Source organism: Oculina patagonica, chromosome 14 (genome assembly GCF_052425735.1).
Source record: "Oculina patagonica isolate OP01 chromosome 14, crgOcupat, whole genome shotgun sequence".
Taxonomy (NCBI): domain Eukaryota; kingdom Metazoa; phylum Cnidaria; class Anthozoa; order Scleractinia; family Oculinidae; genus Oculina; species Oculina patagonica.
In genome coordinates, this window is record NC_135771.1 from 19,736,032 (window position 1) to 19,748,614 (window position 12,583).

At 39.8% G+C, this 12,583-nt stretch overlaps 1 protein-coding gene across 1 annotated transcript; it reads right to left on the reverse strand.

Moving 5' to 3' along the window:
• Positions 1 to 17: 17 nt before the first annotated feature.
• Positions 18 to 6,965, reverse strand: LOC144638854 (uncharacterized). Its single transcript, XM_078498145.1, has 3 exons — positions 6,615 to 6,965; positions 1,430 to 1,885; positions 18 to 1,227 (listed from the first exon to the last, which is right to left on the reverse strand). The coding sequence occupies exons 1-3, from the start codon at positions 6,862 to 6,864 to the stop codon at positions 917 to 919; spliced, it is 1,017 nt and encodes a 338-aa protein (XP_078354271.1). The 5' UTR covers positions 6,865 to 6,965; the 3' UTR covers positions 18 to 916.
• Positions 6,966 to 12,583: the final 5,618 nt, after the last annotated feature.

Consider the following 12,583-nt stretch of genomic DNA (forward strand, 5'->3'; position numbering starts at 1 on the left):
ATGCTATCCAATACCGAAATACCAGCAACAGTTTATTTCAACAATTAAAGAACGTCTTCAGGAACCTTTGAAACTGCTTATACGAGGTTGCTAACATTGGAGCATTAGCTTTTCCATTTGTTGTATGAAAAAATATATTGATAATTAAACATCACGAAAATATTGTTTTGTTGCCATGAAATCGGAAACTCCCATTTCAAGTTGGAGGCTACCGTTTTCCTTTTTTTTGACGAGTGAATTTTTGTCCATTTTTCTCGTGGACTTATTTACAAAAATTAATCAAAAATTTTATCAAGTGGTAACGTACGATGCGCAGCACTGTATAATAATTCGAGGAAACGTCAATAGAATTTATACTGTTCGCCGTTCTGAAACGGGCGCTTATAATCTCACCGGCTATCGTTCCCCTATCGTAACCCGCATCATTAAGATGCGTGAAATCAGTACAGGCTTTACAATTACAACCTAAGTAACATGAATATTATAAAAACACTGAAAATCAATAGCTAGTTTCGTTTGTTATTTATTTAGCAGTTACACACTGTAATTCTCTTAAAGTCACGACTTCGAAGAACTGATTGGCTCGTATAATTAGTTAATTTTTAAAAGCAAGAAATAAACCTCGTCATGTTTCTTTGTTTGAAGACGAAACCATGTTAATCAGTTTCAACATCAAGAAGAATGCAAGCCGAATTATAACCAATCAATTTACTGGAATCAGGGCATTTCGGGCTAGCATCAATAAAATGACAAAAACTAAACTGAACCATCCTTTAACTTCTGTCTTCTTTTGTCCTGCTGTGTAACAACTTTTAAGCAATGATTTACTAATTGACTGTTACATGAAAAAAGAAATCACGGAGATGTGATTGTTTGCAAATTATATTTCATATATCAGCCACAAAGTATAAGCTTCTTACTCCTCAAACCCAAAAACTTCCATTTCAGTGATAGTAAAAAGTTCTGCTTCTGTTAGAAACGTGTCAGCATTCTGACCTGCTGGGCACTGGTATGTACTGTTCAGGTTTACACAGCAGGCGTTGGAATTTGGTGCATTGGAAATACAAAGATCATGACCACTTCCAAATGTTGGCCCAAACGTACTGTTGCACCAGATAGCCTTTCCTACTTCTCCAGCTATCAAAGGAATCTTAGTTGGTGGTAGACCGCTTGGGTTGACAAGGCTGAAAAGGAAAGAGTCTGGTGCTTTTTTGAACGTTCCGGAACCTAATGAAGAAAGGAAATAACTGATCGATTATAATGCTCACCAGAAATTTATCCACTACAAAGCGGCTTTTTAAAATCCCTAGATTTAAAAGACAACTATGAAAATGAACAAACTCCGATATACACACAACATTTGCTTTTATTAAAGAGAGCCTCTTGTTATGTATATCGAGTACTTCCTTTGGACTATATATCAGCCTACCATCCCAGGGTTGCTCGGTATATCCACCAAATATGTATTTGCCAGTACTTTTGACCACTGTCACCGTCGGTCCCTTGTTGTCACAACAAGAGTGAAAGTTGGAAGCTTTCCAGCCATCACGAGAAGCGCGGTATAACAACTTGTCGCTGTCGCCCGTGAAGGCCTGGGTTTCCTTCAACCAGCTAATCAAGGTTTGGCGTTGATCTAATAACAGGATCACAGAATCTTTGAAAAGTGCCAGCCCCTTAATTATTCCTTCGACTTGATAAAATTCAGCCTCCGTCAGAAGCTCTTCACGAATTCGAACAAGCTCGTCTTTAGATACAATAAGCTGCCCAGTGCGAAGATAATTCAGGATATACCGGAAGTGAGTTCCATCGCGATCAATGAAGTAAGATCCATCTTCGCTTGGCTTTGTGTCAAATCTTCCCGAAAACATGGCGTGTAGCATGGAACCTGGGATAAACATGATTAAGGAAAGTGTGTAAGGACCTTGAAAAACAAGACAAAAGCCTTGCATGCAGAACCGATAATGCTGTTAGATTATAAAATGTTTCTCGGTTAAGCCACACTTTTCAATTTCAGAGCTTCTTAAAAACAAGAATGTAATGTTTCTGAAGCACTTCAAATACTTAGCAATTATCCTGCGAAATCGCGCGGAATATCGCCTCACTCACTTCCGCAAGATTGAGCAGGATAATTGTTTTATTATTCAACAAATTGTCAACGAAACACATTTTGCAGATAGAAAAACTGTAATTATGCAGCGCTTTACAAGATTTCGGACGAATATTCGCAACCTACGTTTACTCACAGGATATCTGTTATGTGGGCAGCGCGCGCATTTGTTGAATAATTTGAAATAATAAATACTGATATTTGCTTTCGAAACATGTTTCCCACCCGGCTAATCGAAGAAACATTTTCTCGCACAGTAATGTTTCCTCATTTTAAGCTTAAGGTCGCGGGGGATACCTACAGCATGAATAAATTCATGAAGGGAAATTTTGCTTGACCAGCATCTTTTAAAACGCTAATTTCTCAGCTGTTATGGGTGCGATTAAGCTCAAATTTTACAGAGACATAAAGAAATGATGAAAGATTGTGAATGTCATCTTTTATTTGGTAGATTGCATTTAACGGCGATGTTTTAGCCTCGTTAGTTCCAAATTGGGAAAAACATGATTTTGTGGCAGAGTTTGCGGAACGAGTAGGAGACAGCACACTGTGATCTTGTCAAAAACTAATCAGTCAATACCTCTAGAGTGTCATAACAGAGGCGGATTTTTTAATTTAAAGTTTGCCAGCAAGTTATGGCGGTTTAAGTGCGCAAATTTGAATTTAATGTCTTCTACCTCTTTCTAAAAGCGCTCTTTTAAAATTCCGCTTCTGTTATGACACACTACAGTATTCATAGTTTACGTATCTGCAGTGGCAAGTCATGAAGTTCTGTATCCGTGTTGTATTCTCTGCCACAAAATTGTCGGAAAAGTCCAATCTTTGAGATTTCCGAAGGTGTCCCGACCAAAGTACGATCCTTTTGCCAAGGAGAGATGTAATTATGGTAATTATATTCCACGCTTTTATGGTGAGAACAATGCGTTTTTAAAAACGACACGATTGTTTATGCCAAATATTTTTGTGATTACTCTGAGTTGCAGAAATATTCAAATTTAAATGAAAATAAGCTCAAAGACTTCCTACAATCTATATGAACGTATATCGCTAAGTATTGTTTTAAATTGGGTAAAATATCAAAGGAAAAGGGATTTTTTTACAAATCACGCGTACGCGCCCATATTTTTGTCCAGTCATGAATATCTCGTAAATTTGTCGATGTTAGTCGTTGTACTTCGTGCATACGCTTTAAATAAATGCATAATGATGAGCCTAAGGTGTCCCCCGCGACCTTAAGCCCCAAAGATGTTTCGAAAAATTGCATATTATCTTAGTAGAGCTTTATGGAGGCTTTTTACGCCGGGACAAATTTTCGAAAAGCCATACATCGATGTTGTGTGAACTAAAAGATATTCGATACAACTAAAAGATATTCGATACAACTAAACATCAATCGTTCGATTGGGTTCGGTTATCCAACATGATTAAACTCACAATAAAATTTGGTCAATCGAACAAAATCAAACGTTCAATTACAGTGCGAATACTCGAATCGGGACAGTTGGAACAAAGTTAACCAATCACAACGCTAATTGAGAACAAAGAATGGCGACCTTTTTTAGAAATAGACCAATAACGTCCAAGACCTCAAACAATAGATTTGCAACAAAATTTAAACAGTCAACAACGTTTGAAACAGTTGCGGACCTCTCAGGAAACTTGCCTTGTATTTGATTGGATAGTTTCGATCCTAAATTTTCACTGACTGCACCGAATTTTCAGTAGCGCTCATAAAACCGTAATCAAAAGTTGGCTTTCACAGGCTGAGAAATTCTTCAAAAGAAATTTTCTGATAAGATTGTATTGCTCTTCGTTGGTGATAGCACAGTAAAGAACTAACGAAGAACTAAGTTTCAGTGACTTTAGCCTGTGGTAATTTTATAAAACCTCAGAAAGATTGAAGACTCAATGACGAAACGGAACAAACTCCTCTTTCACGAAAACCGTGAGTTTACAAAGTTGTAACATTAGATAACCGACAGAAAATGAGTCCGTGAGCAAACAAGTGAAAACAACATTCGACCTGATGTTTACATTTCACGTGGCCTCAAATCGTGTCAAAAAATGTAAAGTGGTAACCTGTGGACAGTTATACGGCATTGACCGACGATATAAGTATTCTGTTTTCGTGAATTTCAAAGTCATACGAAGGTGTAAAAGCAATTTGTTAACATTGGCGAGGAAGTGGCTCGCATCGATTTCAAGGCAACAGACAGAGCAAAGCTACTGAAAAGCTAGAGCGAAATGAAAATAATTACGGCGTGAATTTGATTTCACAGTCTTCATATTATTTCCGGAGTCTAAATTTTCAAACAAGAGCGAACACAGTGTGGAATATTCAATTCATAACTCCTGGTCGTGAAGAAAATTCACGGTTCGTAGTTTGATTTGTAAACTTTTCGCGAAGATGATATTGTAACATACATCTTGCATAACTTGTCTAACTTTATCTATCTACGATCTCTATCTACGACCTCTTGAAAATTAAGGATCGAAACTAACCAATCAAAAACAAGGCGAGTTTCCTGAGAGGTCCGCAACTATTTGCAACGTTGTTGAGTTTTCAAATTTTTCTGTAAATCTATTGTTTGCGTTCTTGAACGTCATTGGTCTGTTAACAAAAAAGGTCGACATCCTTTGTTCTCAATTAACGTTGTCATTGGTTAACTTTGTTCCAACTGTCCCGGTTCGAGTATTCGCACTGTAACGAACAGTTGACAGTCGAACAAAATCGAACGTTTCATTACCGGACAGTGGACAATCGTACTCAATCGAACGTTCGATTACCGAACTCCTGTTTTTTTTATATTGCGGACATTTTGTATGGTGCACAATCCCCCTGATTACAGTCAACTCTCTCTAAGACGGACACCGTCGGGACCGGCCCCAACTGTCCGTTTTTACAGAGAAGTGTCCGCCCTATTCTTGGTTTTCATGTTACGTCATAAAATTCTGAAATCAAAATTTACTAGGCCTGCTAAATTTTCGTTGTCATTAGGCGAAAGATAAACTAAAAATATATATTTTTGCAAATTTCCAGATCGATAGTGTCATTCGTTTTTAAAACAGAGCATTTTGAATATTTGAGTTCTCCGTCGTATGTGACGTCAAGCTGAGTGCGGTGACAAAGCTGTTTTGTTTGAAAAAAGGCCTTTCCTTTCCATTTTGTGCAGAATGGACATTTCAGATATAATAAATAGTGTTTATGTGAAAGTGTACTAGCTCTTAAGCCAAGGATGGCCGCTGTTGTAAACAGAATTGAGTTCCAGATGGTTTCTCTGACATCACGGCGGCCATTACTGTGTCCCTCAGCAGGACACAGTGATGGCGGCTCCATACTAAGCTTTATAAATTTGCGTGGAAAGGTTCGGAAAATAACTCGCGAACGGTACACCGCACAGACCTGAAACTTGGAGAAATTGTTTATCTACTTATCATCTATAATATTTGAAATTCATAGCTTCTGAAGTTGAATGGTTTCGAATTTATTTTTTGATTGCGTGACAGTGAAAACCAGCAATAGAGAGTCGAGGTAATGTGACACCAGAAATTTTGAGATGATAAAGCACAACGGCTAAACTCAACGAATACACGTCTGTTTTAAGTCGCTTACTTTAGCTAAACGTATAAAGTGGAACAAAAATAATATCAGAAATTCGACTCGTTGGTTCATTTAATACAAATGGTAATACTGTAAGTAGAAAACTACTTCTTTGGTGCCCATACGCAGACTGCTGAAGTAATACGTTATAGCGGATTGTTTTTGTTAAGTTTGGTATTTTACATGTAAAGGCGCTGACTCACTATGTTATATGTCGATACCAAGATATGAAGTATTATTCACTAAAAAGATAACTTTTTGTGCGTGTCCGCTGGCGGTTTCTTAGTGTCCGTTGTCCGTCTTAAAGATGTGTCCGTCTTACAGAGAGTTTTGTTACAGTAAAATGACTGAAAAACGGCAGGGACCATCACCAGGGTTTCCGCCTTATGGAGGTATCCGTCTTATAGAGGTGTCCGTTAACAGAGAGTTGACTGTAGTCCTGCGTGATTCCGAACAAAATCAAATCGGATTGAGTTCGATTGTGTGGCGATTGTGTTCGATTGGTTTGAAAATCGAACTCACAGTTCGATTTTGTTCGATTACCGAATCCAATCGAACGATTGGTGTTCGATTGGGTGATTGACTTTTGGTTCGATTTTGTTCGATTGGATACGGCGGGAAATAAAATGTGAGGAAGCGGAAATAAAATTTGAGAACAGAAAGTGACATAATATACCCAACGATCCAACGCACATTTGTAGATACAAAATGGCTTCTGCTGGAGCTGTAAGATGGCTACCAGATACAGAAAGAATTTTTGAAAGTGTATCATACATCTATTCACACAACAATGATGTATGGTCATTCGATATGTTGTCCGTAAAAAGCCTGAAAAGCCGCCAAAGATGTCAATAATAATAACTTCGACACTGGTTATTTCGTTATGTAGAGGTGATTTTAAAATACCTGGATCTTTTGTCAGGGTTTCCAAACTGGTGGAGAAAAGGTGGCCGCCGACATCAAGTTTTATTCTTTTCGAGAAATGCATGTTCTCAAGCCTCTTCGCTGCTTCATCGACAACTTGTGGTTCCTTGCGAACTCTGTTCGTCTGGCGGTTCAAAATGTCGAAAGCTTCCTTGATGTGTTTGTTCACATCCTCGAGCACTTTACTGCTGTGAGAACTGATTTCTTCCTCTGAGTTACTCGATGAAGACATATTCCTTCGAACAAAGAGACTGCAAACTCTGACTCCGTGAATAAATAGCACGGATCACCCGATTCTTAGAATTTTCGATTTCGCGGAAATGTACATTATGGATTAGTATAATTTCAGAGGTGATTATAAGAATTGAAGCATTCTGATTGGTCGAGAAGCTCGGCTTATGAGGCTATAATCACCCCGCGCGAGGTGATTATAGCTTTGAAGGCTTGGTTACTTAGCCACGCCACCTTTGACATCCAGGCAAGTAAACATGGCCGCTTTTGCTGAATGAAAATTTCTTTGATTTGAAAGAAACCAGTCCAAGTCCTGGATATTTTTAACATTGGAAATTTTGCAAATTAACTACCAAGGCTTTTGGACCAAAAATATTTTCAAGAGATGGTTGTCCAGGCATTAGAAATGATCGTAAACACGGCGGTTTGGGCGATCGATGAGAAACTCTGCCAGTCAGATCGATTGAGCAAACATTATTTAGTTCTCATCTCACCGGAGCTACTCATTTTCGAGAGGATTCGCACATTCACTTAGAAGTCATCAACAATCATACAAAGGTACCGGACATCTATCTTTCTCATAGTGTTTGATTTGTTCCGTTTTATTGCTTTAACTAAATAAATTCTGATTGCTATCGATGAATTAAACTGGTTTACACTGTACATGTATGCAAGCGAACACTTGTGTTTGCTGTTTTCTTGTTTGCTATCGTTATTTTTTTTAAGTTCTTGATGATCACCTCTTCAAATTATACTAAAGCAATTGTTCGCCTCAGGCTCAGTGATTATTGTTGAATAATCCCCGAGACGAAGTCGAGGGGATTATTCAACAATAATCACTTCGCCTTCAGCGAATAATTGTTAATTGTTTTTTGGTCACGCTACACCTGTCACGAAAATGGTGATTGGCCCAGTCCTCTCTCGGCGTGTACGTTTTCTTGCCTGTTGTAATCTCGAGCCCACAGTCCGTCTAGTCGGTCAGCGGTACGGGACGGACTCTGGGAAACTGGAATTGATCAGATCAATTTCAGGTAGAACCTTGGTCTTCCGGTTTTTATTGCGCATGCTCTCAGGTCTAAGCGGAAGTAAATTTCCCAGAACGGAAGTAAATCGAGAAAGTTGAACTATTTCTAACACAGTATAGACAAAACTGGTGTTTATCGAAGCAACAAAAGTAACAAAAACTTTCTGCAGTTAACAAAAGAGAAAGTTAACAAAAGAGCGTCTGGTGTTTTGATTTCCGTTAGTCTCTTTCTTGAGCATACTGCTATATTGGTTTTAAATCAAAGATCTTGACGTTGTTTGCCTTCCAGGATTCCGCCTGTGAAGACTGCGTGCGTGTGCCAGTTGTTGTTTTGCAGACGACGGTGAAGAAATTTACATAATGCACAACGCACGGACAAGCTATTGTTCTATTGATAAAATTTTTTGTTTGGCGACTATCGTATATTTCAGAGGCTTCTCGCTGACAGCGCATCTTTTTTTTCCTCGTCGAATGGCGGTTATATAAATAAAGACGTTAAAGGCCACACCGGTCAACGCTATTTAAAAGGTGTAATTAGCATTTCGGCGACTCGGCTCGTGCACACAATTCTAAACAGTTATTGGATGAGGTTTTTGTGATATCCGGAATAATCAAAGACGAGGTAAGTGTTATTAGCCGAAGCCGAAGACTGAGGCTGATAATACTTACCGAGATCTTGATTATTCCGGATATCACAAAAACCGAATTTAATAATTGTTTTATTATACATTGTTTTTCTGGAAAAAATAAGGACAAAACGACTACAACCGTTCTACTAATTTCTACTTGTCGTCTTGCTTTTGAATGCTTTTTTCTCAAGGTATTCATGGAATAGTTCCTCCGCAATCTTTGTCGGTTATTTTGTGTTTTCTGAGAATTTATTGTCCAGCAATTTTTCAATTTAGGTAAATGTTTTGCTCGGTTGAAGAAGCGAATCGACGAACTATGAATTTCCTTTGCTGTCAGATGCGTCCGACAATCCTCTCGGAAATCATGCATTGCGCGCCCAACCTACAGATTAGTGAATACTAATCTGTAGGTTGCGCTGATTCTCAGAATTAACTGTAGGCTCTTAGCCAATGAGAAGACAGATAGTGACTACAATGTATAATAAACGCAATTCACGTGCACACATTTGTACAATTCCTTTTTTCAGCAAAACAACAACGCGTAATGTTCAAATTCTGCGTTATTAGTTATTATTTTGAATCGAGCACTGTCTGCGATATTCAGTTTTTCAACCGTAACGGAGATTTGGATGAAAACAGTAGTTCTAGCGAGATTTGTAAGTCAACTATAAATTGAGTTTTCAATCGACCTTGCCTTGGTGACGCCGTCGTTGTTGTTTTAAAACTCCGTTCAGAATTGACGTTTAAAGGAAGTCCTTTTTTAGTCAAGGTATCTTTTGAGTTCAAAAAGAACGGTAGAATTAGAAAATACTTAATTTAGAGTTCTTAGGTGTTTTACAAAATTAAGGTGATACATCTGAACATTTGACCATGGAAAACAAAAAAATGTTTTACCAGGGTTTCCGGTTTGGTTTATTTCCGGGGAAGATTTTCAGACTTCCGTGTTGATTTCCACTGTTCTGTGAGGACCAATAGAGGGGTCAATAGTAAAAAAGAAATTAATTCAGTTTCCCAGAGTGTGTCCCGGGGTAGGTACTTCATATATGGTAATTATAATGTACCCAAATGTGGTGTTTATAATGTACTTGAGATACTCTGCTTACTCGAGATTCTTTGCTTACTCGAGATACTTTGTTTACTTGAGGTGCTTGGCTTTCTTGAGGTGCTTGACTTTCTTGAGATGCTTGGGTTACTTGGGGTGCTTGGGTTACTTGAGGTGCTTGGGTTACTTGAGGTGCTTGGCTTACTTGTGGTGCTTGAGTTACTTGAGGTGCTTGGGTTACTTGAGGTGCTTGGCTGTCTTGAGGTGCTTGGCTTACTTGAGATGCTTGGGTTACTTGAGGTACTTGGATGACTTTAGGTGCTTGGCTGACTTTAGGTGCTTGGGTTACTTGAGGTGCTTGGGTTACTTGAAGTGCTTGGTTGTCTTGAGGTGCTCGGGTTACTTGTGTTGCTTGGGTCACTTGAGGTGCTTGGCTTTCTTGAGGTGCTTGACTTTCTTGAGATGCTTGGGTTACTTGAGGTGCTTGGGTTACTTGAGGTGCTTGGGTTACTTGAGGTGCTTGGGTTACTTGAGGTGCTCGACGTACTCGAGGTGCTTGGCTGACTTGAGGTGCTTGGGTTACTTGAGGTGCTTGACGTACTCGAGGTGCTTGGCTGACTTCAGGTGCTTGGGTTACTTGAGGTGCTTGGCTTACTTGTGGTGCTTGAGTTACTTGAGGTGCTTGGGTTACTTGAGGTGCTTGGCTGTCTTGAGGTGCTTTGGTTACTTGAGGTGCTTGGGTTACTTGAGGTGCTTGGCTGACTTGTGGTGCTTGGGTTACTTGAGGTGCTTGGGTTACTTGAGGTGCTTGGCTGTCTTGAGGTGCTTGGGTTACTTGAGGTGCTTGACGTACTCGAGGTGCTTGGCTGACTTCAGGTGCTTGGGTTACTTGAGGTGCTTGGCTTACTTGTGGTGCTTGTGTTACTTGAGGTGCTTGGGTTACTTGAGGTGCTTGGCTGTCTTGAGGTGCTTTGGTTACTTGAGGTGCTTGGGTTACTTGAGGTGCTTGGCTTTCTTGAGGTGCTTGACTTTCTTGAGATGCTTGGGTTACTTGAGGTGCTTGGGTTACTTGAGGTGCTTGGCTGTCTTGAGGTGTTTGGGTTACTTGAGGTGCTTGGGTTACTTGAGGTGCTTGGGTTACTTGAGGTGCTTGGGTTACTTGAGGTGCTTGGCTTACTTGAGGTTCTTGGGTTACTTGAGGTGCTTGGCTGACTTGAAGTGCTTGGGTTACTTGAGGTGCTTGGGTTACTTGAGGTGCTTGGCTGACTTTAGGTGCTTGGGTTACTTGAGGTGCTTGACGTACTCGAGGTGCTTGGCTGACTTCAGGTGCTTGGGTTACTTGAGGTGCTTGGCTGACTTGTGGTGCTTGGGTTACTTGAGGTGCTTGGCTGACTTGTGGTGCTTTGGGTTACTTGAGGTGCTTGGCTGACTTGTGGTGCTTGGGTTACTTGAGGTGCTTGGGTTACTTGAGGTGCTTGGGTTACTTGAGGTGCTTGGGTTACTTGAGGTGCTTGGGTTACTTGAGGTGCTTGGCTTTCTTGAGGTGCTTGACTTACTTGAGATGCTTGGGTTACTTGAGGTGCTTGGCTTACTTGAGGTGCTTGGTTTACTTGAGGTGCTTGGCTGACTTGAGGTGCTTGGGTTACTTCAGGTGTTTGGCTGACTCGATAAAGCACGCGCGTGACGTATGCAGCGTGCTTTATGGAACTATAATGAGTTCGAATTGACCAATCACAGCGCGCGCATTTCCTCGACCATTTAAAAAGATAAATCAACAATATTATAAAATGGTATATTTCTTATTTTTTTTAATACAAAATTAATTGTCACTTTGATAGTAACATTCAAATTTTTGGCTTTTCGATTAATGTATTCAGCTTTACAGAAACTTGTGACTCTCTTTTTCTGCTTACTGTATAATTGCTTTCTTTGCAAATTTTCGAGTTAACAAGTTGTTTCAGAACAAACCAGTTATATTTTCTAGCGATCGCGGCACTGTGGTTTCTCCTAGAAGCGACAATACGCTGTATAATTAACACGTCTCGTACGTGGTCCATGGTCACCGGAAGAATGTCTTGGGAGGCCGAGAACTCAGCGCTCCTTCTCTCGCGCTTTCTTTTCTGTTGGATGTTATTATTTCCGAGCAAAAGTACTCGCGAATACCGATTCAATAATGAAAGGTCTTGTTGGATTTGTTTTCCTTCTTCTAGTCGAAATTTCTCTTTTTAGTTCGTGTGACTGCGTTCTTCTCGGAAAAGAAGAAGACGAGTATCTAAAAGAAGTGGTGAAAGAATTTGAGAGTGATCCGGAAAATGGAAAGTATGATCGTATCATGGAAAGTCCGTATGCACGATGTATGTTAATTCCAAAGCTTTTTATTTGGTGTCCTTTACGACACAATGGCCTAACTATTAGGTGTCCTGTACATGGTTGCCCTTTGGAAACTGGAGATTGGACGGATGTTCTTGACGATTCTAGCGCAACTCCTAGAAATCCCAGACTGGTTTACGACTTGGGCGGAAATTTTTTTCTTGTGCAGTGCTTTTATAATTGCAAGTACAGCTTGACAGGGCATAAGAAGACGGGTCATAATTATCTTTCTGGATCAAATGACATTCTGGGCGTTCTTCCATACGACGTTAGGAAGACCTTCCCAATCTTGTTACAGGAGAGAAGTGGATTTACCAAACGGCTTTATGACTATTTGATTACGGGCCTCTACCAAGGACAAAACTTTATGGAACTGGCCGAAGGCATTGCATCGATGAACTTCAGGGAGTTCTGGCGAAACAACCAGGGAAACGCAGACCTTGCTATCAACTTTGAGACAAACATATTTTGTTCCTACCCTAGCAATGACAAGCTTATGGATTTATTCCTGTCACAATTCGAATTTACAAAGGAACTTTATGAGAGTGACATGTACAGGTACACTGGTAAGGTATTATCATGTGATCACACCTTCAAGTTAAGCAAACAAGTCGGTATCACTCGTTCAGATGATAACAAATTTGTTCGCCAATTT

Coding starts and splice junctions, on each gene's coding strand:
- LOC144638854 (XM_078498145.1), bottom strand. CDS start 6,864: ATGTCTTCATCGAGTAACTCAGAGGAAGAAATCAGTTCTCACAGCAGT. Junction 1,886..6,614: donor AACCCTGACAAAAGATCCAG/GTATTTTAAAAT, acceptor TGTTTATCCCAG/GTTCCATGCTACACGCCATG. Junction 1,228..1,429: donor TACCGAGCAACCCTGGGATG/GTAGGCTGATAT, acceptor TTTCTTCATTAG/GTTCCGGAACGTTCAAAAAA.